This window comes from Desmodus rotundus, chromosome 6 (genome assembly GCF_022682495.2).
Source record: "Desmodus rotundus isolate HL8 chromosome 6, HLdesRot8A.1, whole genome shotgun sequence".
In the NCBI taxonomy this organism is placed as follows: Eukaryota; Metazoa; Chordata; class Mammalia; order Chiroptera; family Phyllostomidae; genus Desmodus; species Desmodus rotundus.
The window spans coordinates 1,513,628-1,534,465 of NC_071392.1; the positions used below are offsets into that span (position 1 = coordinate 1,513,628).

The 20,838-nt window shown below is 53.5% G+C and overlaps 1 protein-coding gene across 1 annotated transcript in view; it reads left to right on the forward strand.

Annotated features, from left to right (window-relative positions):
- The window catches only part of VWC2 (von Willebrand factor C domain containing 2), a 46,083-nt gene that overhangs the window by 13,225 nt on the left and 12,020 nt on the right, over positions 1 to 20,838 (forward strand). Inside the window, exon 3 of the mRNA XM_053926849.2 lies at positions 3,873 to 4,002. Within this exon, the coding sequence (XP_053782824.1) occupies positions 3,873 to 4,002 (130 nt within the window). The remainder of the gene's footprint in view (positions 1 to 3,872; positions 4,003 to 20,838) is intronic.

Here is a 20,838-nt window from a genome sequence, read left to right on the forward strand (position 1 = left end):
GTCATTCCCCGGGAAGAGAAGACCGCCTCGCAGGACGGGATGTCAGGCTGTAACACGTCCCCATCTGTGGTGGGCGGACTTGTTTCTTCCTGAGACTGGAAGCTGGCAGCTTCTGGGGACAGTTCTTAATTAAGTCCCTTTGTGTGCAAACCCGTTCTCTGACAGACGATGAAACGACAGCGAACAACAAAGATCTCTCTGCAGGGCGCAGGAGGCAGAGGCTCTGCGCTGTGCCGGCAGCCTGGGGAGGGGGCTGGCAGGTGGCTGCAGCATGGCTGTGTCACTTGGGCACGTGAGGGGCCTGCAGGGGCCAGAGTGGCCCTGACCAGCCCTGAGGGAGGGGGAGGATCGCATAGCACTCTGAGCGAGCTGCTGGGCATGTGTCTCCTGTCCCTGGGGGACCCGCTGCTGCTGTGGGTTTGGAGACAGAGCTCTGAGATGCCTGGGGCTCGTGTGATGAGACAGTTTCAGGTCAGAAACCTGGAGCAGGGCTGGGGAAAGACTGAGTTTGCGGTGGCTGATGCAAAGAAAGCTGTGACCTGCATGGAATCTTCCAGGCTTCCTTCAGGTGCTCAGGTGGCGCTGGCGAAAGTGGACACACCCGTGAAGACAGTGCCTGAGCAGTTGGTGGTTGGGCTGGACCCCGGCTCAGGCTGCCCCCCGACTTTCTGTGGGGATCCTTGGTAGTCCACCAGCCCTGTGGGTGGGTTTTCGCTCCAAAAAAAGCAGAGTTGAAAGGCGTGGCTCCTGCATTTCCCTCCAGCTGCCAAATCACTCAGTCCCAGGTCGCAGCAGCCAGTGGCTAACATAGAAAGGACTTGGTGACTTCCCTGGGCACTCTCGGGAAGACAGACGCAGCAGCTGGAAAGGACACTTTCGCCATCTGGTGACAAAACTGTGACAGTGACTTTGGGAGGCTGCTTGTCATCCAGGGCCAAGCAAAGGGGGCGTTGGGTGCAGGGTGTTGGTCAGTGTGGGGCGCAGGGAGCCAGGCGCAGCAGGGGTGAAGGGCGTGGACGTCCACCCTGAATGGCCCCCCAGGAGGAGCTGCCGAGCCTCCCTGAGGCGGATTCCACGTTGTTTTTCACAACGTGCTGCCCAGCTGCCGTTTGGCTCTCGAGTCTTCCTCATCTCCGTGGTGCCCTGCTTGGTCCCTGGGACGCCGCAGCGGGGTGGGGACGGGGCCCTCACTGAAAAATGGCGGAAGTGGTTGCTGCCGTCTGGCCTCTGGACTGTGATGGACGGAGGGCGCACAGCTGGTCTTCACTCTCACGCCCTGTTCTGAGGAGACAGGACCCCTTTACCAAATGGGATGTCTGACCCCGGCACCCGGCGGGCGCCTGGAGAATGGAGCTTTCCCTCGAGTGCCCACGGGCGGCTCTGGGCCACATGCCCAGGTTCAATCCATCCCAAACGTGGATTTGTAGCTGGAAAATCGCTGCGAATGGTGCTTCCGTGTAAGGTGCTATGTCAAAGGCAGGTTGCAATTGGCTGTCAAGAGGTACTGTTTCTTTAAGCTCACGGGAGGTTAGCTTCTTCAGGGGACATGGTAAGTTTGGAGAAGAGAAAGGCTGTTTCCCCGACTGCCCAGACCCTGGCGTGCTTTGGGAGGCCCTGCCGCTGCGTCCGGCCCCGTGGCACCCGGGGCGCGCTCCCCGCAGTGCCTGTCCGCAGTGCGACAGAGCGCCCGGTGCCGGGTGCCGGGAGGCCTTTTGCTCTTGAGCTGGGTGGTGAGGATTCCTCAGCGTGGGGGGCGCTCAGACCTGGGGGCTATGGTGGGACCAGCCGTTTGCGATCTAAGCAGGTCGTGGGGCAGGGCCACCTTCTGCCACAGCTCCAGCTGCGGGAGCCATCTGCCTGCACCTGCCACCATGTGGGTGGGGCTCCAGCCATACCTGCGGAAGTGAGGGGAACTGTAAGGAGGGTCCCTGTGACCCAGAATGCCCTGCGTCGTGGCCAGAGCCCACGCCTGGTTACGGGGCTGCAGTGGTCTGTCTCCGCGGAGGCCCCTCCTGTCTCGGGCGGCGAAGGCCCAGCCCTCCAAGGCAGCAGCCACTCTCATTGGCTCCCCACAACCCCTGCAACACCCAGCCCGTGGGCGGATGAGGGCCGAGCTGGGGGACTGGGAGTGGGACGTGGGGTGGTCGGTGGCCGTGGTTTTCAGTTGAGCCACGTGGACAACACCAGGGAGGCTGAGGTTGGAGGCGTGGTGGTTTAACCAAAAGGGGGTGACCAGCTTCCCTGTGCTGACACCAAAGACGACCCCCAGACGGGGAGGGTTTGCGGTGGGTCTAACACAGGCAGGAGCCCACCCAATGGTGGGCCTGTCCTGGGGGAAGGCCAGCAGTGGGAGCCTTTCCCAGAGCGTGCTGGGCCTTGCAGGCTGCTTCCCGGTGGAGGGGCTGGCATTTCTGTGTCCATGAGGTGTGCCAGCCTGGCAGTGAACTGGGTAGAACCTGACACGTCCGTGATCGGGGCCAGGCCCCCAGGGAGTGGCAGGGGCCCAGGAGGGGCTCTGCAGGTTGGGACTGGCACCGCTCCAGGCCCCAGGATGAGAGACCGGAGAGCTCTGCTCTGTGAGTTGTATCCTGGGTGGGGTCCCAGGACCCTAGTTATCAGACAGGAAGCTCTGACCTAGAACCACTGCCCGAGTCCTGACCCCAGCTGGGCTGAGTGTCCAGGGCCTGAGAAACAGGCTCTTACATGCAATCGAACCTTTGCTTCAGGAGGTAACCAGGCCACTCGGAAGGGCCTACAGGTTTCATTTCCTGCATGGTAGAGGCGGAGAAAGACCCGTGAGGGCTGTGTACGTTTTCTGGTCCAGGGGCTGGTGTATCGTGGGCCTGGGACCCAAGTCAGCCAGGCCACCTGCCCGAGAAACTCAGCTTAACCTGATCCCCATTTCCTTGTCTTCTAAGGCCCACAGTCCCTGTCCCAGCTTCTGCCTCCGACTGCGGGGTCCCCATGTCCTGTTTCTGCTTTGTCCTGGGTCAGCCCCCATGAAGACACACTCCCTGTGGTTTTCAGGAACAGCAGGCCCGCCCGCCCCACCGCACTCTGCCCAGGCTACCGCAGGAGGATCTGGCTGGCAGTGTGCCCTCTCGGCCTTTCCAGGAATGGCCCCGATGCCTGATTGGAACGATCCAGAGGTAGAATCAGGGCCTACAGCTGCCAAGGACAGCAAGGCGAGGGAAGCCAGCGTCTGGAAGAGCAGGTTGCACTGGGTGAGGGAGGGGCATGGCCCTTGTGGGGGGCTCTGTGCAGGGTGCTGCCAGCCACCTCTGAGTCTCTGTTTCCTCATCAGCAAGCTCAGCCAGGAATGGTCATAGGTGCCTCTTAGTCGCTCCAAGGGTTACATGAGCTCGCGGTCAGACAGCTCCTGGCCAGGGGCCTGGCTCAGAGAAGTGTCTCGGTTTCCCCTGTCCCCCGCCTCTCCCTCCTTTCCTAGTCCGCTGTGTTCCTAAGTCAGACGTGGGGGCTGTTCTGGGCTAGGTTGGGTGACACTGGGCAGGTCTGTGAAAAGGGATTTGTCTGCCTGGGTGAGTGGTTGGGCAAGAGCCCAATGGGACGTGTTATTTCTTTAATATTTAAACAGAAGCCTTTTTTTTTTCAAAACCCTCAGTATGTGGATCACTAAGACAGCTGTGCCCCTGGAGCTGAGAGGGGACCCTGGGGCCCGTCACCTGTGGGTGCCCGAGGGGGCTTCCGAACCCCAGGACCCTGTGTCCACGCTTTGAAAACCACTTGGCTGGGTAATTGTTTTCATATTCCTAAGACACAGGGATGTCTTCTCCACACATTTCGGGGGGCAACCCCCAACTTTGCACGGTGAAGGCAGGGGCCCGCCACCTGACCATGGGCTTCTGTTCCAGGTGTCCCCCTGCGAGAGGTGCCGCTGCGAGGCCAACGGGGAGGTGCTGTGCTCCGTGTCCGCGTGTCCCCAGACGGAGTGCGTGGACCCCGTGTACGAGCCCGACCAGTGCTGCCCCATCTGCAAAAATGGTACGTGAAACACCGGCCATGTGCCCCACCCCCACTGGACGGGCTCTCCGCCCCCTTCGAGCACGTGCAAGATGAGTGGGTGTGCGAGCTGGGCACAGGTGTGTGTGGGTGTGACCACCAGGTGCCCGTCTGCACTGCGGTGAGGTGGGGGTGGGGGTCCTCAGGTTGGTGCAAGCCTGTGTGTTATGGGCCTGAGGAAGTTCTTTGGGGAGAAATTCAGTTTTCACCTCTGAGGAAAGTTGCTTATTTTAATTTCACTGTGTTTGTTCTTGCAAAGCAGTTCTTCTCTTTCCAAGACCCATCAACCATGACAGTTGCATTCATTTACTTTTCATTACGAAGCAAATTAAAACTTGAAATGTAATTGAATATTCTTCATAAGCAAATTAGGCAGGAAGAGAGCCTCCCCCCACTTCCAGGGAGAGCCCTGCACAGACCAAAGGCTCGTCTGCTTTGTGAACAGGGCTGGCAGATGTCCTTGACCACAATTTACGAAGGCAAAGCCACGTCTGCATAATGAGAATTTCCCCTTTGATCTGAGGAGCGGTGCCTTCGGGCGTCACACTCTCAGAGGGTCTTTGACAAGCCCCAGGGAGAATGGGCTCAGGAGCAATGGCTCCAGACGGCAGTTTGGGAAAGCCCTTGGGTGCACCTTGGGCAAGAGCGGAGTTTGGGGACATGACCCGGCCTTCACGTGCGTAAGTATCTTCCCTTGTGAGAGGGGTGGGCTGGTTCCGCACGGCCCAGGGGCCTGGTGCTGGGACTGGGGCTCAAGCCGCAGGTTGGCCCAGAGGGATGGAAGCAGTTCCACAGCCTGAGCCTCTCAGGGATGGGGCGGACTGGCCTGTGGGCTGCTCGCAGGCGGGGTTGCCAGCCCAAGCTTGGTGGCCCCGTGCTGTGGACTTTGGAAGTGGTGGATGGTCACCCAGGGCTGTTAGGAGTGTCCGAGACAACCCTGAGGTTCTGCACTCAAGCCCATTAAACTGGCGCGGACCACGGGCAGCACAGGTGCCTCTCCCCAGGGCCACGCAGGTACCCAGGCTTCCCCACGGAAGCTGTCCGAGTGCTCCTCTGTGGGCTGGCTGCTCCTTCGGGCGTGTCAGTGCGAAGAAGGGACACCGTGAGGTGAGGGCCCGGGGGGTGAGTGGGTGTGTCAGTGTGGACTGAGTTCTTCAAAACACAGTCACAGCCCTGGCTTCGGCCTGGCCGGCCTCCACGTACTTTGCAGGGTATCAGGATGCACGGACAGCAGGAGAAGGACTTGGGTTCGGGAAGGGGATGCACGCAGAGTGGCCGGCGGTGTCTCGCTGGGGCTGGGGTGGGGCGAGTCCGCTGAGGAGCCCTGAGGTGCTGTGGCCTGTGAAGGATGTTGGAGGCAGACCCGGTGGGCCTGCCTGAGGGGGTGGGCGGACAGAGAACCCCTCAGTAAGTCAAAGGGCATCCAGTGAATGGCCTCGGTACAGGATGCTCCAACATCGGCATCTTCAGGGCCCGGGACACTGTGTGTCCTCCTCTCCGTTATGGTGAGAAACGAAGTTTTGGCATTTGATAGGGAATCCTCGTTTGGATGTTTACAAAGACGGGGAGACATGACCTTACTCCCTGAGGCTTTTTGCCGCCCTGAAATTCTACAGCAATTTTGGGCCTGCAGAGAAGGTGGAGGAATTGTATGATGAACAGCCGTCTGTCCTTCACTGTGTCTGCCTGCGGTTAGCACGTCATCGTGTCTGCGTCACCCCCTTTGATCTCTGTCCCCCGTGTCTCCCCGTCCCCATCATAGCAGGCGCCACCTTTGTGCCCACTTGTTCTCCCCCGCAGATCTCACGGGGTGCCGTCTATTTGCTCCACCTGCACGACACCCACTGAGAAAGTCCAAGGCTTCTTGGCACTTCCGTTTGCTCTCTGGGTAGATTCCTCTTAGGGTCTAGAGTCAGAAAGCTATGTTCAGGAATTATTGGAGCTCTTTTTTTAAAAAAGATTTTATTTATTTATTTTTAGAGAAAGGGGAAGGGAGGGAGAAAGAGAGGGAGAGAAGCCTCAATGTGTGATGGCCTCTCAAGCGCCCCCTACAGGGGATCTGGCCTGAAACCCAGGCATGTGCCTTAACTGGGAATCGAACTGGCAACCCTTTGGTTCACAGGCCAGTGCTCAATCCACTGAGCCACACCAGCCAGGGCTGAAATTAATTCCTTATCGTGTGTGAATAGGCTAACATTATGTAAGGACTTAAACTCATGTTTTTCCATTTGTACTCAATTTTTGTCATGAAGATGTGATTTTTTTTGAATAAACAAAACACATTCCAAAGTTCCATTTGTATGAATAAAGTCTACTCTGAAACTCGCAGGACATTTACATCAGGCAGTGGTGGTTTGGAGAGAGAGGAAGTAGTTCTTGCCCAGATAGCCAACTTCCAAAGGCCCTCCCGTGGCTGCTGTCCTTTGAGGAAGAGCATGGGGTGAAGGAAAGTAGGGTTGGAGTGGCTTAGTAGAAGGAGGATGGGGCACTGGCTGGTGTGGCTCAGTGGATTGAGTGCCGGCCTGAGAAATAGAGGGTCGCCAGTTTAATTCCCAGTCAGGGCACATGCCCGGGTTACCGGCCAGGTTCCCAGTAGGGGGCGTGTGAGAGGCAATCACACATTGATGTTTCTCTTCCTCTCTTTCTCCCTCTCTTCCCCTCTCTCTAGGAATAAATAAATAAAATCATTTTTTTTAAAGAAGGAGGATGGTAAGTTTTGTTTTTTTAAAACTGGATTACAGAAGGATTTGTATTAAAAGGTTTGATCCAATGGTATCAAAGTATCAACAACCTCAAATTTTCAGGACTACTACTGGAAACAAACCTGAGTGTGTCTAATCACATCTGTCCCATTAAGTCTCTTTAGAGCGTGCTCAACAGAGAGCCTTCGGCTTTGAGCTGTCTCGAGTTATCGAGTATACTGACCTTGAAGGGGCAAACGGCATTTGGAATTCTTAGTAAAATATCTGCTTGAAAAACAAAAACAGTTTCTATCAGCATTGAATGCTCTGCAGTAATTGACTAAATAATTTATGGCAGTTCAACCATGCCTCTCTCTCTCTCTCTCTCTCTCTCACACACACACACACACACACACACACACAAATGTTTCCATAAGAAAAAAAAAACAATTACATGTTTGATAGATCACAGACTTTAAGACATCCAAAACGGTGCCTAGTATGAAATTAAATGCTCGGGCAGGCTGAGCGTGGATGGACTGTGAAGGATTTTAACTGTTGGCCTCAGGGAGCTGGCCCTGATCCCTCATACTCTGAGCTCTTGACCTGTAGCATTAAAGTAGCTCCTTCTCCCGACGGGAGGAAAATTGCCGCTCGGGTGCAGGCTGTCAGAGGCGCTTACCTCAAAGCCAAAAGGCAGAGCCCAAGAATGCCTGGAATATAAATAAATGATCACAAATGAAACACAACTTAGTATATTCACTTTGTTGACTTGTACAGCTTGATCTCACCCCGACTCTCTTTTGATAAAAAGGTGCTTTGTGGGCGCTGCCTTTGTTTTCTGTTACTTTTCTCAGTTATTGGGACAGTGGGCATTATACTGACTTCCGAGGTTTCGGGTTGTCTCTGGTGATGGGCGCAGCATGGAAGGGAGCTTCGCTTCAGCGCCTGCTCGGCCTTCGATGCCCCGTGAGTGGGGGAGAGCGTATCGGTGGTCTGCACGCGGGGAAGGGAGCCAGCGGGCTGGGCGTTCTGCGCGACTAAACCTGGGCTTTGCTCTGATCCTCTCCAGGGACCAGCAAGTGCACACGAGGAAATCACTGAGGTTCACAGCGGCCCCCGGGTCCCCCCCCCCCCCGGCATCAAACACTGTACATCCCCCTCCAGTACCAGTGCCTCTCAGTGGCTGTCAGTCTCGGCTTTATTTCCCCAGGAAGCGAGTATGGCCGTGTGGCTGGAGGACAGTGAAAACTCTTCTAACATTTTAAAGACAAATACTGAGAATCCAAATTATTAGATGCAGTTGTGTGGACAATGTGTGAGAAGCACCAGATGGGTTGTTTTTTGTTTACGGTCCAAGAGGTGGATAGATGATAATTAAATCGCAGGGAGCAGACAGAACAGAGCGGGCTGTGTGTGTGTGTGTTTGAGTGTGTATGCACGCGTGGGCCCACACGGAGATCCTGCTCACGAGGAAAGGCCCACTCCTGTACGGCCCCACTGTGGGATCTTTCCACAACTGGAGCCGCTGCCCACCAGGCCACGCTGCTGAGCCCACGCACAGCAGCCCATGTGTTCGGAAAACACATATGCAACGCGCGTATCTGGTCAGTGACTAAACACTCCCAACACGTCAAAGGAGGTGGAGCGCAGAGACAGGAAGAGAAATCTAGTGGGCCCCAGGGTCTTGCCCCCGGCCCCGCTGGTCAGGGGACACGCTTTCTGGCCCGTAGCAGGGCAGTTCGGTGACCCGGCTCGCTCTTGGAGCAGAGACGTGCGAGAAACGTAAAAATAAACGGACTTCCTGCTTTAGAGAAATTAGCGTGGTGTTGATCTGAATCAGACCACAATATACTCAGATGCATGTTTTCATTCTAGAACAATCACTAAGGAAACCCAGAGGGGAATTGAACACAGCGCACGATTCACTTTGTGCCTGATGCAGGGACTGTGGAGACCAGGCGACTCAGCGTGCCCTTTGGCTCCTTTGTTGAAGGTTCGGTTCCCCTCCCAGATTTCTGTGTGTCCGTGTGTTGTGTGGCACACGCAAGTGCACGTGTGTGCTGCTTCGGTACAGCAGTGAGGCACTCACTGCCATCTTCACCGCGGGTACAGAGGGGAATCAGGCTTGTGATTCCTGCCCCCGTGAGCTCAAGGATGAGGGGGCGTGCCTGCCAACAGCGCGGGCTTGCTGCTTTGCTTGGGTAGTGCCGACGGTGAGCGAGGAGGAGAAAACCAACAGGAAGACTGCGGGAAGCCTCGCCCTGTGCGTGGCCTTTGTTTGCTTTTGGATGTTTCCTTAGAATAAATTCCTGGGAGAGACAGGACTGGGTCAAGGCCGGTAACACTTCCACGGTCCTGACACACGGGACTGCGCTGTTTTTCAAAAGCCTTCACGCTTTGACAGAGCCTCTGGCTTCGCGATGAATTTGCTAACCTTTCATTAATTTATGCAAAACGGTGCTTGCTGTTTCCACATTCAGCACCAAAACGTTAAAGTATTTCCAAGGCATTTTTTCCTACAGTGTATTACACGTGTGTACATTTCTAGTACGACCACTTTGAACAGAACTTAAACGGCTCTTGGTGTTTGAAGGTCGCGGACATGGGAAGCAGTTACTGGCTGCCCTGTGGAGCAATGACGCCTTCGGGGTAAGAGCTGGGAAAGCGGCTGGATTTCTTCATGTGGTGCGTGGGCGCCCGCAAAGTAGACACGGCTAACTGTGGCTCCTCCTTTGGGCATTTCATGACAATTAAGTGACGGGGTGGATTTAGGAGTGTGGCAGGAGATGAAACGGCAAACAGGAGGTGCTTAGAGATGCTGGTGACGAGAGGGGAAGGGGAAGGAGGGGCGGAGACAGGGCATGGCTGTGGGGTGCTGTGGGCAGTGAGGGGTGGGGAGGCAGGGGCCCTGGAAGTGGGGAGGCACCCGTCTGTGGCTGGACTAGGTCCCCGCCCGGAGGGGGAATGACAGCTGGGCCTGTGAGGTGGGGAGTGGGGACGGGTGCAGACGAGCTCCCAGGAGCCGTGTGTCTGCGTTAGACGTCACACGACATCCAGAGGCTCTGGGGCACAAAGGAGGAGGGTGTTAGGACTCTGCTGCCGTTGAGGCTGTGAGCTCCCAGCCCTCGGGAGGGCAGGTCGGAGGCTCGGTGGGAAGACAGGCTCCTGAGCGCCCTTTGATGGACAGTGGGAGCTGCCCACTTGGACTCAGTTCCTCCAGGTAGGGGGAGCACTCAGCAGACAGGCCTTCCAGCGCAATGCCTGTCACTTCACTGAGTTCGTGGGTCCTCTTCAGTTTCCTCACCTGCACACGTGATGATCTTCCACAGGAGGCCACAGACCTTCTAGGGGCGGCGGGCAGGGAACCCCGCCTGCTGCCAGCTAAGGGCTCAGGACACTTTCCGCTGCCAGCACTTCCTTCAACTTGTGATTCTGAAAAGTGATGTCCACTGGCAGGTTTCCTTTCCAGGAAGCCCTGAATTTGTACCACGCACCCCACCGAGGTCTGCCCAGCTGTGGTCGGCGGACGGAGGCGGCGGCCACATTCATCCTCTGGGAGACGACCTGTCCATGCTCCTTGGCCCTCACTCCCTGCTCACGCTGCGTGGTCAGCACACAGCAGTATGGGCGTCTGCAGCCTGGGTCCTGTGCTCAGCCACGGGAGGGAAGGCAGCTGTCACACGAGGCAATGAAGCTGCTCGTCCCAGCTCAGGCCAGTGTCTTTGGCGCGTCCACGGTGTGACCCATGGGGCCGTTACCCAAGGTGCCTTGAGCTGCATCCAAAACCCTCAGATGGGACGCCTTCGGGAGAAATGAGCTGTCAGCGGAAGACACTTGAAGACAAACACCTGTGCCCTTGGCTCCCCCAGTCTATCCTGGTCCTGGGAGGAGGAGCCAATGAATGTTCTCAGCGAGGACTTCCAGCGGCTGTGTCCGAGGAACGGGAAGTGCCCTCTCTGCAGATCCGGAGACGCGTTCTGTTCACGGCCAGCCCCAGACCTTGCATTTGCCTTTCGGAAGATGGACTGCAGGTAAAGAAGAGCCATCACCCCAGGAGGCGTCCACACAGTGCCAGTTCTGGAAATTGCATCCCACCTTTTTTAAGAGCGGCTGACACCAGGTGAGGTGCACAGCTGAACATTGATGTGACCACTGACCTCGCCTGCTCAGACGTGCTCCGAGGCTGGGGTCCAAGTTCAGGGACAGGTGCTTCTGGCCTGGACCAGCTGACCTGGAGAGCCATTCGGTGATACAGATCTGTGATTCTTTGACAGGAAGGCATAACCGTCTCAGATGGCTTTACTCAGCAAGCCATTTCGGGTGCCCAGAGAGAGCTCAATTCTGGTCTCTGGTTAATTCCCGGGTTTTCTAGTTTTCCTCCACCTTAGTTGTCTAAGTCAGTCATTCAGGTCATTGACAAGATCAGCACTTAAAGAAAACACGTACCCTTTGAGCACGCACAGAGAGAACGCCCACGTCACCTCCCTGATGCAGACACAGGCAGAAACTCCAGGCAGAGGACCTGGGAATCCCCAAGCCGGCCTGGAGCTGGGGGCAGGGTGGCTGGCTCTGGGCCCACTCACCGCCCTTCCTACTGGGTCCCCAAGGGGATCACCAGACACATCTGGGCCTCACTTTCCTCATTTGTAAAAGGAGGAGATAAAATGGGAGAGAATACGTATAAGCCTGCCTTTAAAAGTGTGTGTGTGTGTGTGTGTGTATGAGGTCTGTCCAGAAAAGCCCAGCCTTGTGAATATAGTGAGAACAGTTTGCACGACATTGATGTAACCTGGCAGCCAAGGAGCGTGGACTGGAATGCGCATGTGTGAACAATGACCACTTCACTGCACTAGTCAGTGGGGGAAGCAGACGCCATTGAGTGAGCATGTGTACTGTGTGGCCGTCACATTCAACATGACTGAGCGAGTAGAGCAATGAATCTGCACCAAATTTTGTGTTAAGCTTGAACATTCCTCCACAGAAAGTATTCTGATGATTCAGGAGGTCATGGCTGTGGGCAACTGGTGATGGGCCGCTTCATCACCACAATGTGCCTGCTCACACATCACGTCTTGTGCAGAGGTTTTTGGTGAAACATCAAATCACCCAGGTGACTCAGTCCCCTACAGCCCAGATTTGGCACCCTGTGACTTCTGGCTTTTCCCAAAACTAAAACCACCTTTGAAAGGAAAGAGATGTCAGACCATTGATGAGATTCAGGAAAATAGGAAGGGGTAGCTCATGGCAATTGGGAGAACTGTGTGAGGTCACAAGGTGCCTGCTTTGAAGGGGATTGAGGGGTCATTGTCCTATGTACAGTGTTTCTTGTATCTTGTATCTTCTTTTTTGTATCTTGTATATTTTTCTAACTAAAATGAGCGGAGAAAGACCAAGCTTCCCGTCCTTTCTGGGAGAGAGCGACCCAACCGAGCTTCCTGAACCCCTGCAGGGAGGTTTGTCCTTTCAGCTCCTGTGAGGACCTTTCTGACCCTCTGACCCCTGGCACCCTGGGCTCTGACCCATCCAGAGCACTGTCACCAGGGTGGCCAGTGCTCTGTGTCCGAATTCAGTGTGAGGACAATGAAGATGCTCAGCTGGTTCCTGCCGGCCCGCGGAGCCATGGGAAGTCCGAAGCAAGGGCTCCTGCATAAAGATTTCATAAGCAGCGTGAGGATAAAAGGGTATCCATTTCAACAAAATCAATTTTTATTCAGTCTAGTCTGACTTCAGAGGAACATTGCAAAGGAAGCAAATTTATCTTAAAAAAATTAAAATGAAATCCAGTGCCTGTCAGGCGGTCTTTTACCTGCTCGGGAAAAATCTCACTGTTGATGTTTAGTCACAATTTCTAATCCAGCTGATGAGAGTCTGGCATTTGTCTTGTGTCCCGAAGGAGGGCACACACGTTCAAACGCGTGTGTTGGGAGCAGAGAGGAGTGCGCACCTCACTGAAATCGGCTGTTCCCACCGTCCAGATTTACCGGGCCCTTGCGTTCCTAACTCAGCTGGCAAAAACCCATCACTGGAAATTACTGAAAAGAGGAAAATTGACAATCACGCCCCAAAGAAGCAGCCCAAGTCTAGGCTGGGACGTGGGGCAGGTCAGGGGTCCCTGGGAAGGTCAGGGTGAAGACGGAGGACCACCCGCCTGGAGCCTGGAGCTGGATGTGGGGCCTCCCAGACAGGCTCTGAATAAAGATTTCCATTTTGCAGCTAATCCCTTCATTAGCAATGACCTCAAAAACAAACAAAAAAAGGAATGAAATTAGGAGGAAGGTAAACGTTTAGCAAATCTGTAGTATTGATTTTCTGCTTCACGGGGCTACTGATGCTGAACTCGGAATTTGCAGAGACTGTCTAGTCATTGACGGGGAGGCAGTGACCAAATAAACCGGAAACATAAGTCTGCTCCAGGACCCTCGGCTTCTAGACCACAGGTCAGCCGCGCTTTTCAGAAGACTGTCTCGAGACCACGATTGAGGACGCGTGGCTGTGGAAGAGGTGCTCACCTATCCGCCACGCTGAGCCGTGAATTCTCAGGGAGAGCCACTTACTCTCGATTAACTTCACTCTTGTTCAGTCGCAGGGTTTTTGTATTGGTACAAAAGTAAGGCAAGAGTCGTGAATGGGTGGCTGTAACAGCAGAAGAAAGACATACCAAGAAATTACCGTTGGTTTTATATCAGCTTCTCACGTACTTCAGATAGGAAATCAATTCAGTTATTTCGCAAAAACAAAGTCGGGTTATTTTTATTTTTTTTAATTCAATGCTTGGAATCAAAACAAAGCTTTTGGAAATCAAGGTCATTGATGGTAGAATACCCGATGCTAGTGTTCATGCTATTTTAGAGGCATTCTCGAAAGTCCAGTGTGAATGTAAAACCGTTTTACGACTGAGCCTGTGAGCAAACTCTGGTCAAAGCCAACCCCCCAACAAGGACACCACCTCACTGGCTTCAGGGGCCGGGGGAGGCGACATGCATTTCAGGTGCGTTGTGGGGCACACGATCGCCTCCAAACGAACTGGTATCCTTGAAATAAACATCAAAGCGATAGTTGCCGAAAACTTTAAAATATTTTTACAAACCTGTCTTTTTGTGAATAAAAAAAATTTCACCTTGCCGAGGGTTGGTAGCTCAGTTGGTTGGAGCATCGATCTCTACCCCAAAGGGTTGCGGGTTCGATCCCTGGTCAGGGCATGTGCAGGAGGCAAGGGATCGACGTTTCTCTCCCACATCAGTGTTTTCTCTCTCTCTCTCTGCCTTTCTCTCCGAAATCAATAAACATGTCCTGGATAAGAATTAAAAAAAAAATCCTCAGCCTCACAGCAGTGCCCCTTGTCCAGCGGGATTCTCTTTAGAAAGGGTCAACACTTGGGGAAGTAGTTGGCGTCAACCGAAGTGTCTAACAAGGTGTTTTGACTTATTTTTTGTATGTGGATTCTCTGTATCTTGGCTGCCTGCTTCAAAATCAATTAGAAACCTTTAATCCCAGTATTCAACAAATAGAAAAAAAAACAACCTTCAGCATTACAAGTTCTAGAAAGTTACCATTGTTGAGAGAAAACTTCCAAACAGAGAGCACTGAGCCAACGAACAACTGGATTCCACAGGTGTTGAAGATTTAATTTTCAAATTGTACTCTTGTGTTTTGGAATGTACCAGTTTTGGGGAGGAAAATTCTGATGGAACGCATACATTTAATTGGATCTGTAGGTATTCTTTTTTAAAAATAATTTTTTATTGTTACTTCCTTAACGAGTAACCAAGTTGGGAAGGCCTGTGATTTTTCTAACATCTAAATTTAGCAAACACTCAAAACTCAGAACCAGGGACAATGTACTTGGCGAATCTCGTCTTATAACACATTCATTAAGGAAAGTTACTACACAGTGCTGTAGAGGGGGTACCTCTGACGGTATTTGGCACATCCACGGAAACGGCGACTAGAACCAAGAGTGTCTTCCACGAACAGACTTTCTGAGCTCACCAAATAATTCGGCCTCTTGAGAGAGAGAATTTTCTCAATTAAAAATATACTCTTCGGCGGAGTCCATTTAATGGGCCAACGATTCCAAATTTACGACCCTGAAAGTGTTTGGATTTTGGCTGCTACTGCGTGGAGTTTGTAGCTGGGCACTGGCGGTGGCGGGGGGGGGGGGGGGGGGGGGGGGGGGAGCAGACGTCCCAACCGTGCAGGAGCGCGGCCTGTCTCTGCGTCCGAGTAGCTCTCTTTCATGGCTCCCAGAGATGTCGCATCGCTTTTATTTCGTAGGACTGACACAACTTCTGTTAATTCCGTCCCTGGTATTAGTTTTTCTAATGTTAAATGGAAATGTTTTATTAATTGCATTTGCCAGTTCTTTGTTGCTCCAATATTGAAATACACCGGGATTTTGCTTATTAATCTTGTATCTTCCTAACTCCCGAATACACCAAATTTATAAGACTTTCCATCATTATTTCTTCAATTATTTTTCTGCTTCTTTTACTCTTTCTTATTCTTCTTGGATTCCTAGTATCTGTGTGAAAATTTCTTATCTAGTCCACACGCCTTTGAGGAGCCGCTCATTTTTCCTTTGTCTTTTTTCTTTCTGTTTGTTTACTAGATACTTTGTACTGATATACGCTCAAGTTTAACTGATTCTTTCTCCTGCCCTCTAATCTGATGCTAAGTTCATCTAGTGATATTTTTTTAAGTTTCCGTTTTTGGACCTTTCCTCTCCATTCCAATGGAGTGGAATGGAGTAGGAATTCCACTCCCGTTTTTAAAAATAATTTTCATTTTTTCTGTCTCTTATATGCTCGCTCATTAAGTTGCATCAAGACCATATTTTTAGAAAACCTTTACGCATACCTTAGCAGCTGCTTTGACAAAACACACCACCTCTGAGTGAGTTTCTCTGGTCTCGTCTTCAGTGTGGGTCAGACACGTTTGTCGGTTCTTGTTGTGGCTACTAATGTGTGTTTAAAGCAGACACGTTTTAGATACGATGCTGAGCAACTCTGCACTCGGTTGTTTCTTTTGAGGACGGATGGCTTCCCGCCCCAGTGGGCACTGGGCTCACCTGGGTTCACGCTGTCAATGTGGACCCCCTGCCCCACCCCCATGACCATGGGGTGCCGCCACTTTGCCCAGCACTTGGCACCTTCAGCTTCTCCTTTTCCAGCCTGGACCCCTCGGGGTCTCACCGGGCCTGTGCCACTCCACTGGCCAGCTATGTGCTTGTACGGGTTACGCTGGAATCTAGGCCAGCCTACCTCTCTGTTCCCTTGCTTCCAAGTTTCTCTTCCCCCTTTCCAGCCTCTCTGCCCATGGGCCTGTAGCATCTGACACCTCCCGCCAGTAAGGCTTCAGCTTCCTCTGGCCCCAGCTGCACGCGTGCTGGGAAGTGGACGAGGTCCATCCACAGAACAGCCTCTTCCCAGAAGCCGCTCAGTGGGCGCACTCTGGCTCTCACGGACGGACTTCTCTCCCCTTCGCCCCGGTGTTTGGCTGGCAGCCGATGCTCCGCTGCACAGGGATGCAGGTGGGGCTCGTAGCTGGATTTTGTGTCTTGTGCTTTCTGCGGCCCTCTCTCTTCGAGGATTTCCCACTTGAATTTCCTGGACTCCATCCCTGAGGCAGGAAGACTGACTCTGTCTTTGAGGCCCCGGCTGTTCTGGGTCAGACTCAAAATAGGGGGTGGGAGCTCCCTTCAGAAAAAGCCACAAAGTCCTAATTCTTACCCTTTGTTGTGGGTGTCTGTTCAGAGTAAATGCTCCCAGGCTTTTGGCCTCTTTATTTGGTGGTTTTCTGGTGCCTTCCAGTTATTATTAATTCTGCCTAGCCTTCGTCGTCACTATTTGTAGGAGGCCTTCCGACCACACCACCACCGTCACCAGAAGTCTTCCACTTGTAGCTTTAAGCACGATCCTTTTTTTTAAAAAAAAAAAACAAGCTCAATTCAATAGTCTCACAAAATCTTGTACACAAAAAAGAAAAAACATTGTTAAACATTTGAAAATGGCGTATGTGTTATGTGGTCAGTGAATTGCTGGTGAACTTTAAAAGGCGGAGCTCGCAGCCCGGGATTCAGCAACATTGGTCAGGTGCCTGCGGGAACCAGGTGTCGCTGTGAGAGCAGCTGGGGCCCACGTCCCGGAGCCAGCATCCCGGAGCCACCGTCCCGGGGCCTGCGTCCTGGAGCCCGAGTTCAGGAGCCCACGTTCCGGAGCCAGCGTCCCGGGGCCCGTGTCCTGGAGTCCACATCCTGGAGCCAGCGTCCAGGGGCCCGCGTCCTGGAGCCCGAGTTCAGGAGCCCGCGCGCACGGGCCTCAGGCGTTCCGGAGGGAAAGTGCCTTCTCATGATTATGTTTGGCTTGAAGCAGAAATCATACTGAAATTATACGCTATTTAGATATTAATGGAAATAAATATTACATATCAAGACCAGCGATAATGATCAATATTTCACGCTCTACAAATCTGTTAGGGAACTACAGCAGTTATACTTGAGAAGTCTTTAGTGAACTTCTAGGCATCTAGCCAGATTTGACAACTTACTGAAAGTTCGAAAAACACTCTAACACAAGCTGACTTACAGAGCCTGAGACAGAGTAGTCGATTCACTGTGCAAATATACACGTGTGCATTTTTAAACAAGTAGTATTGCCTGGTGGTAAAGTTAATATTACATGAATTCTGTGTATTTTCTTAGGTGGAACTTTCATCTTTAGCAAGTCAGGAAAAACTGGTTCATCCACAGTCATGTTTCTCTTGGTCTCATACACTCTGCAGAGCACACACATCGCATCCTTTCAACCTTCCCAGGCTTTAATGTGACACTTGATACTTTTTAAGTGCTTTTCCTATTTCTCGTTTAGCTTGCTGTGTCTCGCTCTCATAACACAACTGCGTATCTCAGGTTCCGGGGGCGTTTTTCAGCAGGGCCCCCCTACCCGTGTGTTTAGACTTTATGTCCTTTCCAATATTCTTGGGTTTTACAGCCTTTGCTGGCACTTTTATACCCGTGCAGTGGAGGGCGGCTCTGCCCGTTCCGGAACGCCAGGGTATGTAATTTGACGTTAAGTGGTTTTTTTATAGTTAGCCAAGTTGTTCGGCCGACTTTAAACGTATTTTCACTCGTCTGTGCTCCAGTGTCTTCTTTTTCTCTGGAAGAGTCCGGCCCATTCCAGTGCTTTACTAATCCTGAGCCCCGTGTCCCCACACGTCCGGCACTGCCGCCTCGGCATCTGTGTTTGTCACCGCCGGAACGGTGACTTCGCTTTTCCTTTGTGTGGCTGAGGAAATCGCATGTGATTAACTTTGTTTTCCAGGGTGTTATCGCCTTCAGAAGAAACTTGCCTCGATTTTTTCTGCTGTTCTCACCATCACGCTTGTTATTAGCAGTCAGCACCACTCAGGAGGTCCGCCTGGTGCGAGGAGCCGTTCCAAGCCCTCTCCGTGCCAATGGTCCGTGGTCTCCTCGCCTCCCCTCCATGCTAAGAGCCTTCTGTGGTGGAGCATTGGGGCATCCCTCTGGACATCCCCTAACACCGTCCTCCTTCCGTGACGGAACGCGGTCCTTCCCCCGCGCTGTTCTCTGGATGTGTTTTCACAATGAAACTTGTTTGCAAAATTCTCATCAAGCTTTTATGGCAGCATAGTTTACACACAATAAAATGCACAGGTCTTAATCACCCCGTTTACATTTTCATCATTATGTACGTCCACCTAACCATCGCCCCAGAAAATGCCTTCGTGTCCATGATCACTTGATCCCCACCCCACCCCACTCACCAGAGGAACTCGCTCTCCGGTTCCCACCTCTGGAGGGAACTCGTGAGTCCCTAGACTTCACGTAAGTGGGGCCGTGGGGCCGTACGCGAGATGTTTGCGTCCGGCTGCATTCATTCAACACGGTCATTCTGAGATTCACCTGCGGCGCCGGGCTTGCTGGCATTTGGTTCCCTTTCCTTGCCGAGTGGTCCAGTCTGTACATCCCTCTCTCCCCCTGCTGATGGGCTGTGTCTGTAATGAATACAGGGCCGTGAACATTTTCGTGCACACACACCTCTCCGTCTCTTAGGTGAGTAGCAGGGAGCGGGTCCTGAGTTACACGTCAGGAGAAAGTGACCACGAGCAAAGAGTGTGCCCTGTGCCACACTCCCACCAACGATGTATGGTGGCAATTCTCCTCACCAGCACAGGGCAGCCCGGCAGTTCCTCAGCAATGCTGCCCCTCCCCAAACATGCCCCCCACCCCTGCACTCTTGGTGAGCTCCTGGGGAAGGGCAGGCGTCGGGGTGCGGACTGCCTCCTGGCTGGTGCTCTCTGTGGCCTCACGCATCAGGCTCTTGGACGCACAGCCCCGAATGCGGGCAGGCGTGGGGCTGCCTCCTGGCCCGTCACCGTGCCAGCCCTGCACGCGTGTTCTCTCTCTGGGAAGGCGCGGCACTTTCCGGCTGTAGCCCACCTGGGCCCTCTGCACCCTCAGCTCTCTGGCGGTTAACGCGTTACGTGAAAGACGGCAACAAACCCAGCTCTGCTTTTGGAGGGTGTCTGGCTGCTGCTCCTTTGGGGGGGTGGGGGGAGCCACAGTCCCTTGAGATGTCCCCTGTGATGCCGTGTGCTCCCTGCAGCAGAGCCTCATCACACCTCGGGATGTCAGCCAGCCCTTGGGCTATTGTTTTGCTGCTTAATGTGCTCTCAGATCTCCGTGGCTGTTGGTGGTGGTTTTGACAGCTGTGTGGCTGTGTTTACAGATTTCTCTCGTGGCCTCCAGCTACTGAGACACTGTTTTTCTGACTCCAGACCACGGTCAGCCTTACGGGGGTGGGGTGGGGGTGCGGCATTGGCAGTGGAGACCTTCCTTCTTGTGACTGCTCAGCTCTGCCCTCCCCTCCTCCAGAGCCTGCAGGGAGAAATCTGAGGTTTTGTCCCAGAGAGTCGTAGGGTATATATACTTTTCACAGTTAAAAAGTATCTTCGATGAGTGGGATTCTCGGGACAGAAGAGACACTGTTTCCTGAAGGAGTGGTCCTGCACGGGGGGCGCTGGTGCCACGTGGTGTCAGAGGTCTCTGGCTTCTTGACTCTGTCACCTGTGGAACTGAAGGGCTGTGACTTCAAAAATGTGCAAGTTCACCTTCTGTAACTGGTGGGATTCCCCTCCACTTGGCTGCTGATACTTTTCTGGGGCCGGCGCTTATCTGACATCACACTTTCAGGATGTCTCTCTCGTCAGCCGGTCTCACTTTCTGGAAAGTTCATCCATGCCCAAGAGCCCGGGTCTCTGCCGCTCATCACGCCTGGTGCACTGTTGCACACGGGCCGCTTCCTCCAGGGAGGCCTCTTCCCGCTTCTGCGTGGGAAGCTGTGTCTGGCGCCCGGGGGCAGGGCACCTGTCCCCGCTGCCTGCTCATGCCCGCTGTCCCAGTGGACATGTCTGACATGGCGGCTTTGCGGTTTTAATCCTGATTGCTCCTTGTCATTGCTATCATTTGTTTTGCTGTGGATTTTCTTTCGTTTGAAGTGGTTTGCTTTGCTTTCAGATTGTTGCCATTTCCAATGTTTAATTTTCTCAGTGGTGGTCCCAAAGAGGACAGCTCCATCCTATCCGGACGCTGGGATTTCGGGGTGACAGGACAAATGCAGCGTACGCATTTCACCTGGAGAGGAGCTGTTGAGGTTTCCAGGGAGGGAGGCGATATTTAAGTGTTTGTTTCAGGCACAGGGGTGGGATGGATTCCGCATGGGGCCCTCCCAGGAGGACATGCAGGTGGCAGTTTCGGGGTGCTCAGTGCAGAGGGGAACCCCTAAAGAAGAGGGCTGCTCCCACCGAAATGGAGGCCGAGGAGGCAGGGAGCCCCGGCGAGGCAGGGGCCGTGCTTCCATGACGGTGAGAGCGACCCTACCCTCTGCTCTACCCACGAGACGCTGCATTGCCAAATAAAAGAACCTGAACAGCAAGGGAAGACTTGTATTCCAGAAGATTCTCACAAGGGGAAAGAGATCATTGCTGGGGGTGGGGGGTGGGGTGACATTGTCCCCGTGAGACCTGCGAGCCCCCGCCGTTGGCCAACAGGTTCCGTGACAGAGGCGGGACAGGGTGGGGAGAACCGGGGGTGGACAGTGGGTCGAGAGGGGGATGA